Source organism: Rhyacophila brunnea, unplaced genomic scaffold (assembly GCF_057557595.1).
Source record: "Rhyacophila brunnea isolate RB1 unplaced genomic scaffold, BYU_Rbru_1.0 scaffold_4, whole genome shotgun sequence".
Lineage (NCBI taxonomy): Eukaryota > Metazoa > Arthropoda > Insecta > Trichoptera > Rhyacophilidae > Rhyacophila > Rhyacophila brunnea.
This window is the reverse complement of record NW_028233068.1, coordinates 20,205,381-20,219,068: the sequence shown is the minus strand read 5'-3', so window position 1 is coordinate 20,219,068 and position 13,688 is coordinate 20,205,381. Positions and strand designations below refer to the sequence as shown.

The 13,688-nt window shown below is 33.2% G+C and overlaps 1 protein-coding gene across 1 annotated transcript; it reads left to right on the top strand.

The window, feature by feature from the left end:
* Positions 1-6,103: 6,103 nt before the first annotated feature.
* On the top strand, positions 6,104-12,477 carry LOC147067064 (uncharacterized). The gene is made up of 2 exons (XM_085953670.1): positions 6,104-6,396; positions 10,761-12,477. The coding sequence occupies exon 2, from the start codon at positions 10,791-10,793 to the stop codon at positions 12,183-12,185; it is 1,395 nt and encodes a 464-aa protein (XP_085809796.1). The 5' UTR covers positions 6,104-6,396; positions 10,761-10,790; the 3' UTR covers positions 12,186-12,477.
* Positions 12,478-13,688: the final 1,211 nt, after the last annotated feature.

Here is a 13,688-nt window from a genome sequence, read left to right as displayed (position 1 = left end):
TCAATGTGCAAACGAATAGAATATCAATTTTACTATAACTACCAATTCACTTACGCTAAAATCATTGGAGAATCGCCGTCAAGTGTTATACCAAGATGGCATATAATCATGTTGAGATGTAGTTTTAGTAGCGCAAAAGAGTTTATAAAGGGTGTTTTTTTTAGAGGTATAGAACTTTGAAATGGAATAAAACAAAGATGACTTTTTATATTGACATGAAATTTACTTTATTCGAAAGATGCTCTTCTGGCATTATAATTTAAATATGACTTCTGGCATATGACCACCACGGCTGGCTCGGACGTAGTCTAATCTGGAGGTCCAATTTTCGATGACTTTTTCCAACATTTGTGGCCGTATATCGGCAATAACGCGGCGAATGTTGTCCTCCAAGTAGACAATCGTTTCGGGCTTATCGACGTAGACTAGCGATTTCACATATCCTCACAGAAAATAGTCAAGCGGCGTTAAATCGCACGATCTTGGAGGCCAATTGACGGGTCCGAAACGTGAAACTATGCGGTTACCAAACGTTTCCTTCAATAAATCAATTGTGGCACGAGCTGTGTGACATGTTGCGCCGTCTTGTTGAAACCACAGCTCCTGCACATCATGGTTGTTCAATTGATGAACGAAAAAGTCAGTAATCATGGCTCTATAGCGGTCACCATTGACTGTAACGTTCTGGCCAGCATCGTTTTTAAAGAAGTACGGACCAATTATTCCACCAGCCCATAAAGCACACCAAACAGTCAATTTTTCTGAATGTAACGGTGTCTCAACATACACTTGAGGATTATCATCACTCCAAATACGGCAGTTTTGTTTATTGACGTATCCATTCAACCAAAAGTGAGCTTCATCGCTAAACAAAATTCGCTTATGAAAATCGGGATCAACGGCAATCATGTTTTAAAATAAATTTTCAGAATTTGGAAGCGTTGTTCAGGCGTCAGTCTATTCATGTTGAAATGCCAAGCCAAACTAAACATAAATCACTTAACAGCTGACAAAATGGCCGCCAATTAAAAAAGTGCTGCCAGCTTAAAGTTCTATACCTCTAAAAAAACACCCTTTATTAAGTTTATATTATAAAGAGTAAATCGTCATTGTTCTGTCAGAAGACACTAATTCGAAAAAATGACATATTGAGTTAGTTATACCAAAATGTTCCTTATTTCAAATTTTACCGTCTGGAAACCATCTTAATAAATAAACAGTCTTTATTTTAAAGTCATCCTTTTTACGATTACTTAATAAACTCGCATGATAGACCATTTCAAACATTTTAACAACTTCAAAGTCAATTTACTCAAAACTAGTATTCTCCAGCTAATGTGTTCTGCCAGAACAGAGAGGAAATATTATTTATTAATGTGTTGCAACAATTTCAGAGTGATTTAAACATCGATTATTTTGACAGTTTAGAGCAGAGGTGACGAACCTTTTCCTGTCGGAAGGCTGCTTTCATTTATCTTAAATCAAATAAAGCCGCATTGAAGAAACATATATACCTATGGATGTACAGCCATCCCTCAATTTATGCGGAAGATAGGTTCCAAAGGATTTTTTAAGGAAAGAAATTGTTATTTTTTCAAAAAAATGCGTTTTTTATTTTTTCTCGATCACGTAAAAGAGTGCGTAAATTGAGGGATGCGTGTACATTATTTTGTAAATGAAGAAAATCAACGAAATTTATTATTTTATTTATTTAGGGGTTTACCCTTTAAAATGTATACATACATTATAATATACATTTTTTAATTTGAGAGCTTTCAATGACTGGGTTGTGTTTGATTTTTCTTGGAAAGCATTAGAATATTGGTTCGCAGCGTAGAGGTCCGCAGTTTCAGTTGATCCTCTAAATGGGTATCTGTCAATTGTGACCTTAATCGTGTCTTGATTAGGGTTAGATAGGAGAATGTATATTCACAGGAATATGTGGTTGAAAAGCAGGAAAGCATTTTACGTGCATGTTGCGGAAGGCGTGGGTATTTATTTTACGGCATTTTTCCATATTTCAATTGGATCTTTCTTATCATCAAACAATGACTTGAAAATATAATATACCGAGAGCTCAATAAATTCCATCTGTAGCTCTTTAGGTGTCTTGATGACATCAACTAACTAGGTCAGTGGTCGGCAAACTCATTGGTCAACAGAATCAAATATCAACAGTACAACGATTGAGCTTTCTTTAAGAGTCAAATTTCTTAGGCGTAAAACCCACTTAACGCAGCGAGTGGGGCACTCAAAATTTCACAAGTGGCGCATAAATCATCGAAAATACAACGTAATCAAATACGCCAGCGCACACTGGATTTGACGACGCATTGTGCCCGCCCGCCCCATGATTCACCGTTGTGTGGCTTCTCAGCGGCACGAATTAACGAAAATACAACGTAGTCCATTCTTTGAACACGGCAAGCAAGATCACGCTTCTGGAAGCGTCGTAGATAGACGGGCGAGAAGGCATTATTTAATAACAGTGAACTCATTGTTTAGTTATTGCGTGTCCAATATTTCGCTGGTAGAATGATGTCATCGTGAATATTAATTACAAGCCCCGAGAAATTTAATAATATTTTTATTGCTTTGTTATGAGAGACGCTGATAATAATAATTATTTTGTGCTTCTTGTGCCCCTTATTACATAGGTGAAGGGTAATGCGCGGGTGGGAGGGGGCCTCCTTCGTGTAGAGAGCGCACCGAGCACCGCTTTGATGGGCTTTACGCCTTAAACTTACTATATAGGTAGGTACACTGTTAACGTGATATCATTCTTAATAATGATCGTATTTATTGATAAAAATTAAATTGTAAGTAAGGTATACATAAAATTAAATCATGACAATGACTGACAAACACTTAATGTGAACAATGGCCTTGCATCTCCTTGAAAAGTTTGGGTAAGTCAGGTTTGTATGTTGTTGTTTTTCATTTTAGGCACCATTCCAGGTTCTCATAAATAAGACGACTTCTCAATTTACTCTTGATGAAGTTTATGCTTGATAAAGATTTTTCGCATGGATATGTAGAACCGGAAAGGAAAAGAACAGCAAATGCTAGTTTTTTCAACTGATCATATGAGTCAGGTATACTATTCCAGGTATTAAAAATCATCATGTCTTCCTTCTCCAGGTCTTTCAAAGCAGACTACTAAACTTGTGCTGTGAAACATGAAACACAAAATCGGTAAACTTTTCATTGTATTCTACAATAAATTATTAATACGTCAATAACAGCTACGTATTCTTCAAATGACTCGAATATGTTTTAAAACCGTTTAAAAAAAATAAAAATCGGTGAGGCACATGTTCAAACACGCGCGTTAACATGATCTTACTCTCTACTTCATTTATCGTTTGTCAATTTATGGCTACGGCCGTATGTTGTAGCTTAGCCACTGGGAAATGCCAATAGAAATGGCGTATTTCAAAAAAATACTACTTTATTCTTAGGTCAATAATTATTATAAAGCAAACATTCTTCGTAGAATGTTTATCACATTTGAATGGTTATTATTAAGCTTATTATCAGTATCTTTAAAAGTATCTTTAAATGTGTAAATCTTGCACATTTTTTGAATAATAAAATGCCTAATTCTTGTAAAATTTGGGATCACAGAGATAATCAATATATTTTTTTATTGTAAATATTTCACTATAATAATGTTGACATAAATTTTACTAATGGTTTTATAAATGCTTTTAAAAATTAATAAATATAAAAAATCTTAACACCACTTCACATGGACGTACTGAAATATGACTATGTTCCAAAACATTAGAGCGAGAGGTCTAAAAGAATACTATTTTATGTAATAAAAATACTTTATGCAGTCATCAAATGTTTAAAATAAATATAAAGGATAATAAGGATTAAAAATTATGTAAATAGATTATCGTTTACATACGTTTAAGGAATGTCCAGGATCATGCTTTGAAAATAGCATAAAAGCTCCATTTTGACGTACGCTGAGCATGTCCCCCCTTAAATAAAAAGATATATAAAAAATAAAAGGATTTAGGTATTTTGTAAAATTTGGATTCAGTCAAAAGGCTGCACTTGAGACCCTAAAAGGCCGCAGGTTTGAGGTTCGTTACCCCTGGTTTCGAGTCTAACGTTAAGACGTCTACTAGTATAAATTCTACATGTGTCTTATTTTTGTGGAAAAAAGCACATAAAAATATGCAGATCACGGAGTTCCCTATTGATAGTTTGTTGTTCACTGCGCACGTCACTGCCTAATATCACACTTTGTTTTGATTTATAGAAATTTGAAAAACTCTACTCGTAATCATATTCAAATCGAAATTCGTCAGAAACCGCAGCTACGGGGAATCACTTAATTTGACCTCTAATTTCATACACTGGCTTATCGGCTGTGGCCGTGACTGTGACCACAAGACGCTCATGTTGTTTTTAATACATTTATATTCTTCACTATTGAATTTTTCTGCTTTGATATCTAAAGATCGGTGACATCCCGTGGGGTTAGGCAGATTGAGCGTCGCTTGGGGGCGGCAGTTACCCAAAGGGTGGCAAATCGAGGAGAATCACTAGGTATATATAGAAATAGATACCTAAACTTAGTAACAACTCACTGGTTGGAAACAAAATGTATTAATTAGGTACGAATAGGGATTTTTTTGTCGGGTTCGCGATGTCTAGTTTACTTCCGTTGTCCTTGGACGTCACGTTCTTGGTGAACAGCAATGACACGTGCATACCTAATTCAAAATTTATCCAAATATGTTTGCCAGTCACTCGCGAGTTTTGGAAGTTGTCAAATGTAGGTACCTATCTGAAACCGTAGACTCGCAATATTGTCTATTGCAGCAGAGATGGCATTTAAATTAGATTTATATTGTTAGTAATGTATCCATGCAACACATATTTCTTATATATTGGAGACATGAAAGGATGATATTATAAAGTACTGTATAAAAAAATGTGGCGGCATTTTGGCTCTGCCTAGGGGCGGCATTTTGTCTAGGGACGTCACTGCTAAAGATAATGTTAAATGCACAGCGTTCATAGTCAGATTTTTGGAAAACTAGTGGAAAATAACAGATTGTGATACTTTTTAATATTTATTTTTATATGTTTCATATAGACACATTAACAAACGGTTTTAATTGAGTACAAAATACATATTATAATATGTGTACTACGTTAAAGTTCCCACCACCACCCGTCATATATGCACAGCCGTGGATATGCACGGCCGCTTTCCATGACGCTTTAAACGTGTCTGAAAGAAGTGATTTTAAGTGCTCATTCTGTCCCAAGACGGAGCCGCACGGGACTGATGCTGCAACCATGCACCGTAGTGCTTAAAGAAGAAAGTTAAGAAAGATTTTTTCTGTTTTTGGACTGGCTCTGCTAGCTGTCCGCTGACGTTAAGCGCCCTGTGTACCCGCATACTGAGTGTCACGAATTGAAATGGATGAGTCTACAGAGGAGTCGGGACTATCCCGCTCCTCATTCGAGTGTACTGACTTCGTATAATATAATATATACATATAAATAAATTATTAAAATATATTATTATAACCAGTAACGCAAATTTCACTGTTTGATAAACGCATTACAGCGATAAAATACTAAAAAAACAATCATTGAATTTGTCGAATAAATAATGATATTAACAATTACATACAGAATTGATTTTACATTCCATAATAAATATCCTATGATCTCAATTTACTTTTTACCAATTTTAACGATGAATTAGGAGTAATTTTTAATGTTCACTTGGATTTATTTTAGTCTCCTGACATTAGAAAAAAAATCTTTTGGAATGAGATGCAAGATCTTTTATTTCGTCTTCTGAGACGCCAATCGATACTATTTTATCATTTGGATTCATATGTAAGGGATTACTGTTTCGTATTAATAACATCTGTGTATTAATTTTCCAAATTTTAATATTGCTGTACAGATAGACGTTCAGATTGAATTTTCGGTTATTAATTATTCGGTAATAAGACGGCATGCCCATTAACAATACAGTCCCGCCGAAAGCGGAAAGGATGGCGACCGCTAGAAATATAATATGACGCAAACTTTATATAATTATTAATACCCTAGTGGTATCCCCGTCTCCGTAACATTTTCCTGTTAAAATAATAACAATAAATATTGTATTTACTTCGTATACAAGCAACATCTTCGATCCACTATGTGTCGAAGGTTCGTTGTTATAACAACACCGCAAGTCAATAAATGAGAAATTATATTTAACATAATTAAGTGATACATACCTACGGATAAACTAATATTTGAATATAATATTGTATTTTATTTCGGAGATACCTTTGGTTCGCGCAAAACCTAAAGAATAACTGGACGCGAAGAGTTTGACATCTGGAAAATTAAATCAATAAACCGGTAAGATAATTAATATTGAAATATAATATGTCTATTGCTTGCCATTCAGTGATTCACAATTTATTATTCTCACACTTCTATACGTATTCAAATGTATATAACTACTATCATACATTGACTTAATTACTGTTATTAAAATATCATTGCATATAATTATTACAATTCTACATACCTAATAGACAATAGTATAGTTAAATAAATAGTCGTTGGATTAGATTAGGTTAGGAACCACAGAGCATGGAATAATGAATATTTTTATGTTTGAATAAAATTAAAGGTCACACTGTTAAATGCCATATAACATATTTGATATTAATCCTTGGGTCAGTGGTTGGAGTAGATTCCTGGCTTTATTTGCGTACCCACCTATAGGTATAACAAATTTCTTGTTTTATTGATTTATTTCGGAAAGTAAAAAATAATTAGATATTTATGCTATAAATAAAAGAGATAAATATATATTTAATTAGTTTTTCTTCAGGGCTCGAAATGGATCGGAGCACCGTTCCGATTCGAAAAATCCCCAAAATTTTCACTCCGCCTCGTGGAAAAATTATTTGATCCTCTGAGCTAGGTAGGCCATATTATAACAAAAAAATCCAACACACTTATTTTTATAAAAAATAAACACATAATATCAGATAACTATGTTAATATTTTCGTAAAATTATCGAGCGCTCCGGTTTGTAAAATTTACCATTTCGAGCACTATTTTTCTTACGTTAAAAGTGTATATTTTATAAGAATAATATATTTACTTCATGCCTACGTGTACTTTTGACATTTTTAACGAATTAATTTTTATTATTATGTAATAAAAGTAGAAATTCTCTGTGGTAAGCCTCATTACCGTATTCCCTCTGACTCCCGACTTGCATTAGGTAGGTGTTTGCTGATACAGTAAACTTTCGATTATCTGGGATAGTGACGAAGAGAGAGGCATGGATAATCTGAATTATTATTTTTAATTTCGTTTTAAAATACTATTATATAAGTATTACGTTTAATGCCAACTTCACATGTTTAATAAATATTATTTATTAAGAAAATGTGTTTTTTTTGTTTTTGAGAATCATAATAAAGAATGAATTGTGGACTACAAAAACAACATAAATGTCAGAACTGAAAAATTTTACAGGAGAGCATCCTTGTGAATTATGATTATTTGTCTTTTGATGTGAGACAATATTATGTGCTTATTTTTTAATGAGAAATAATAATCATTTGAACTTTTGAAGTATCTATCTGAAAAAATATGAAATAGACGGATGTCATTTGACTTAATCATTATGATGTATTTGTAGATACTCTTTTGTCATATGATTTTTTTTGCTGAATTAAAAACAACTTTAACACTTCTTAACTCGTGTTACGAGTATGTCCTATTTTTGAAAGAAAGCATATGGACAACATTAAAATAAATAAAATGACATATAAATCTCAAATGTGAAAAAAACTGACACAATATGTTGTTTTTGTAATCCAACCTTCGATTTTCTAATATCATTAGGAATTATTTTCTGAAGGGAAAATATTGAAACCTTGTTCATTTTATGCCCGTATAATCGAGAGTTTATTGAAATTCCTAAAGCGGATACATGAATTATACAAATCCAATTACTATCAAGAGTATCAAGCTTATCTAAACCACTAAACCGCACTAATATTGAAGTGAGCAATAAAGTTATTCAACACTTCCGTTTCACAATAAATGAGTAGTGAGTACATACATACCTATGTGTTATCTATTAATTTTTTAATGATTTTGTATTAAAAGTAATATAGGTAATCCAGCCCCTGTTTTTTTTCTGAAAAAATAAATAAGTAGATACACAATAATAATATTATGTGAACCACGTAAGTATATGCAAGCCTCCCTCAACACAAAACCTAAAATGAAGTCCTCATGACCGCTCTTTTTCAGGATCGGGGCGGGTGTCAGTGCCCATCATATATTATAAATTATCGACAATAATTATTTTGTTTACAACTTAGTGAGATATTTGTTATTTATCCGAAGTTAATTTTGTTTATTTACGCCAATTTACGGTTTATAATTCAAGACTTTTCAAAGATAAAATTAATGAAGAGGTTTATGTGGTTCAGTCCATAGACCACGTGTAATTCTACTATAATAGCTATGGTATTATGAAGAGATGATTTACTTTCGATTTGAAATAATTCATCAATGAAGGTAGTTGTTCACAGTTAGAGCTCTTAATTATTTATCTACTTTTCACATTTCTCGAGATTTCTCTAATTCAAGATTTTTTCTCGAGAATTCGAAGTTGGCTTGTCGATTTCTCGAATCCCAAATTATCTGCCGGCCGAATCAGTTTGAGATCAAATTTAATACTATTTTTTGTTTTTTGGGCTTTTCTTACAAAAAAAATTCCAACGACGAATTTAAGAAATTCCGTTCCGGTTCAAAGTTTTTTGGTACAAAACAGATTAATAAATAGAATTCCGGTAGGCTATCTATATACTCAATATCTATAGACCCAATACACTACATTTTGAAGCAGAGTTTTTAATGTGTCAGTGTCCTACGATAATGAAACACACATAATAGACGTGAAATGGTGTGTATTGCAACCTTCAAATACCTACACCAATATTGAATGAGCGTCAGTGCACAAGCCGAGAGCAGTTGTCAAAACGAAGTACAAGCTTGGAATGACGTATTCTTGATACGTGTTTAACTGTATCACATATTCTTACACACTCGAGATCGGCTGGTTGTTAGTCCACACCCGCTAGGTATTTCAGTTCCCATTAAATCTGTGTTACCTGTTTTTGGCCATATTTTACAAAGATTTTTTTAAAGAATTATTTTAATTCCGGTTTCGGTCGGCAGCTGCTTTCTTTTTTCCTTTTAACTTCCTTTATTATTATTACCGAGTAACAATTTATCGAATTCTAGAGGTTCGCTTTTTCTGATTATTTCTCGAGACCAGATTTCTCGATCACACCCTCTATTCACAGTCATATGGATAAATTCAATGATGGTCAACGTAGCATTATGCTATTATAAAGTATGTGAAGAGCTCCCTTAACATTCTGAAATAATATATATATTTTTAATCACAGACATTTCGTCTTTATAGGATTGGCTTCCCGAATATCCGTTTTTGTCGAAATCGACCTCTTGATGCAGAATGTTTTTTTGTATCTAATTGAACGAGAACCATCGCTTTCTTTAAATAACTTTGTAATGGTAATGGATACATCATTCATATGCTGTAAAAATAACAATTTAAATATCTCCATGTATTTAAATATAGGATTATGAAATTTGTTTGTCGTCTCCTGAACATTTGGTCTATTCGGGACACCAATCCTACAGCGACGATTTTGCATACCTATATCGATTAAAAAATATTTATCAAATTGTGCGTAGTCTATCCGAACGCCAGTATAGTCAAATGAAGCAATGAAATGTATAAGACAAGTATAGAACGTATAAAACAATTACATACTAAAGTTTTGCATACAAAATTTAAACTTTGCCCGCGCGTTATAGGTTTTCATTCATTTTTTTTATAATATACATATAGTGAACTTTACAAATTACAAATTCATGACGTTCATAATACGACATTTAAAAATAAATGAATAGTATTAAAACAGTACCTACCTACCAAAATATACAAATATTATAAAGTAGATAGCTATACGGAAATACACAAAATGAGATAATTATTAGCCTACTTTAAGCCTGCCAATCCTGCGCTATGTTATGAAATAATCAGCGCTCGCTATGGAAAATTTTACGAACCGGAGCGCTCGATAATTTTACGAAAATAATAACATAGTTATCTGATATTATGTGTTTATTTTTTATAAAAATAAGTGTGTTGGATTTTTATTATATGACATATCTAGCTCAGACGGTCAAATTAATATTTTCACGAGACGGAACGATCATTTTGGGGATTTTATGAACCGGAACCGGTGCCCGTTGCGTTCCGGTCCATTTCGAGCCCTGAATATGATTATGATTGATGATGATTAAATAACACAATCCTCAATAATATTAATATCTTAATGACATTGCCCATTCGTGACCTCTTAACAGTGTTATTGCTATGAAGTTACCGTCAAATTGATAATAAATAGTATGGAAATAAAACAAACTATTGCGGATACATATTGCAATTATTAATAATTAATTATAGGTATTTATTATACCTACATATTATGTACTATTTATGTATGATTATTATCTTCAAAACCAAATTTTGATCTAAAAGTTGTAGGTATGTCATAATATATTAACTTATAAATGTTTAATTAACTATTGCTTTACCGGTATATAATTCTGTTCTTCAGTTCTTACATATTTATTTTTTTATTAATTTCAGATATACCTACTGTTTAAAACAAATTAGACAATGGCACGCATCAAATACTTGTATGTGACCGTGTTCATGTTGATGAAATATGCAATTGTTGACATCAGCGCACAAAATCAAGAATTAAAATACAACTGCTTCACGGAATCACACGAAGGACAATGTGAAGCGAGTCGCATTAAGGTTTGCGGGGATTTTTATTCGTGTGACTTGGTATTGAAGTTGGATTCACCACCAAAACGAATCGGATACACGAATGGAGAAATTTTATTTTCTGCTGATGGAAAAACGTACGGAATCAGCAATGGACGTAGTCAAGCTGAACTGGTCAACAAAGTCATCTCGCCCTTAGGTGAACTTATTGACAAGAAAGGAAATATATACTTCGGAGGTGATGGAACAACTTATGTGGTCCAAAAAGGTACTGGAAAAGAAGTCGAAATTGTGACGACTGGATCTTATAGCTATAACCAACACGCTCTTGATGCTGAAGCAAATAAACTGTTTGTACTATCGTTCGATTCCGATGCTAATCCAAATGACAGAACCGGCCATATATACGCTGTTACTACAGATCCGCTGGCCATTGTGAATGATAAAGTAACCGCTGAATTAGTGAGTGGTGTAGGTGATAAAATCACAGCTCTTGCTGTACAAGGAGGATTGGAATTTTTACTACTTGGCACAAAAGAAAACGATGGTGGAAAGTTGATAAGATTGAAACGTAATAAATATGATCCGTGTTCTCAAAAGGAATCCAATAAACTAGCTATACTCGATTTGATGAAGGAAGTAGGGGGTAAGATTATTGAAATCATAGATGCAGTTCCGGAGCCAATGACGAGAGGCAGTGTGTTTGCAACCAAATACACTGATAAAGACTTCACACATCTATCGAGAGAAAACCTGCGACTGAAAAGAGAGGTCCAAATGACTAATGACAAACTTAAAATGTTCTCAAATAGGTTGGTAGGATTTTCGAAAAATTTTAGAAGTGGATCAGAAGTTTATCCGATGCAACAGCCATATCCGAAACGCGAGCAGTCACCAGAAGTTTATGAGACGGAACGGCCTTATCCGAAACGCGAGGAGTCGGTACCAAAGCTGGATCAAGATTTCCTCTCATCAGTCTTTCCTCTAATGCCGACGTCAGCCTATCCGCCAGTCGCTCTTTCTAAACAAGAGACAACAACTAATGTACCTTCGACTACCACTGATGGCAACGACTATGGTTTTCCTACTTACGAGGTTGCAAAATTGCCTGAAAGTTCGTTTATCGAATGTCTCCCGCAACAAGATCTGACCAGGCTTAGAAACCAGGTTAACATATTGACAGATCGAGAGAGGGAATTACAGTTTAAATTTGCTGTTCTTATAGGGCAACTTGACGGGGTAGTAAACAATAATTCACCCGAGACATTTCTTGAAAATTGATATACCATTTAATAAATTCCGGTTATAATTTTCTTCTTTTTTATTTGTGATTGCATAAAGAGACAATTTAATAGTATCGATCACGGCAGGGGTCCAGCGTGAGAAATCCCCGTGGATCGACGAGTCCAAAATGTAAAATGTTTTTTACAAATCGTAAACAAACGGCACGCATAGTTTCAAATTTGATATCACGGACATATTTCAAACTGTTGAATGTGAGCATACGCAATAATTCCCTGTTCCCGTCGTGTTGTGTTTAATAAATGTTATCGTCTTCTTCCGAGGCGTTCAATATTCTACTGCTGGCGTTAATACTTTGTTTTTAATTTTAGGCCCATAGATGTTCTAAATATAGAGATAGGCAACGAAGTGGGTTACTCATGCAACCAAATGAAGCATGTCGACGACAGCCGACAACTTACGAGAAAAAGCGACGCGATAAAAAAAACGCAGGGCATCACTGAGGATTTACGTTGGCCCTTTGACCGTAGTACCTTACGTAGTTACTACGTACTCATATAATATAATAATTTTCAGGGAAGGAAGGTTTAAAATAATAACACTGTTAGGATTTTAGTATAATTATATTTGAATGTTGGGAATTTATGAAAAGATAGGTAGGTTATTTAGGTACTTACTCTATATGTCTTTCAAAATTAATACAAGTAATAAAGTAATTATAATAATAGCAATAAAGTAATTAAAGTAAATAAAATTATAAAAGGTTATTAATATATATTATGTCATATTATATTAATCAAAAATAAAGTTTACATAAAGATATAGAAAACACATTATTAAATTCTTGCAAATATCCCATCACTGTAATTAATTCAGCCTTAATTAAGTTTAACTTACACATTTATAATTAGTTCGGGTTTAATTAAGTTATACTACAATATAATATATATACCTACAATGTATATAATATATAAGTAAACCACTTTCCTTTCCTAACTTATATAATATATAGTACGTACATATCTATAGGTAGGTATATGGATTATAAATATCTGAACACAAACACGTCTCATAATCAATTGATATTGTAAACAAAATAAATAAATAAATAAATATATATCACGTTATTCACAATTTTTAAAAAGTGAATAATATCAAAGTGTCAACGCATACAATGATATAACAATGCTCAAATATACGATACAATCAAATTGTGTTACTTATATTCAATTATAATATTAATAATCAATGCGTTCACTTAAATGCGGTCCTGAGCAATACAAACACGACTGCTGTGTAATGGTATGTAAACAGAGTAATTCGGAACGAATTTAAGCATGCGTTATGCAGCCGAGTTTATTTTAGATTATTATTTTAACATGTATAAAATTAATTAAATATACTCATTTGTGATACGTCACGGCTCCTAAGCGTTTATTCTTTTCATTACTGTCGTTTTTACAATTTAACACACTACACACAACCATTTTTACTGAATATTGCCTAGCTCAGGCGAACCTTCCACGTTGATTTACCAATGCA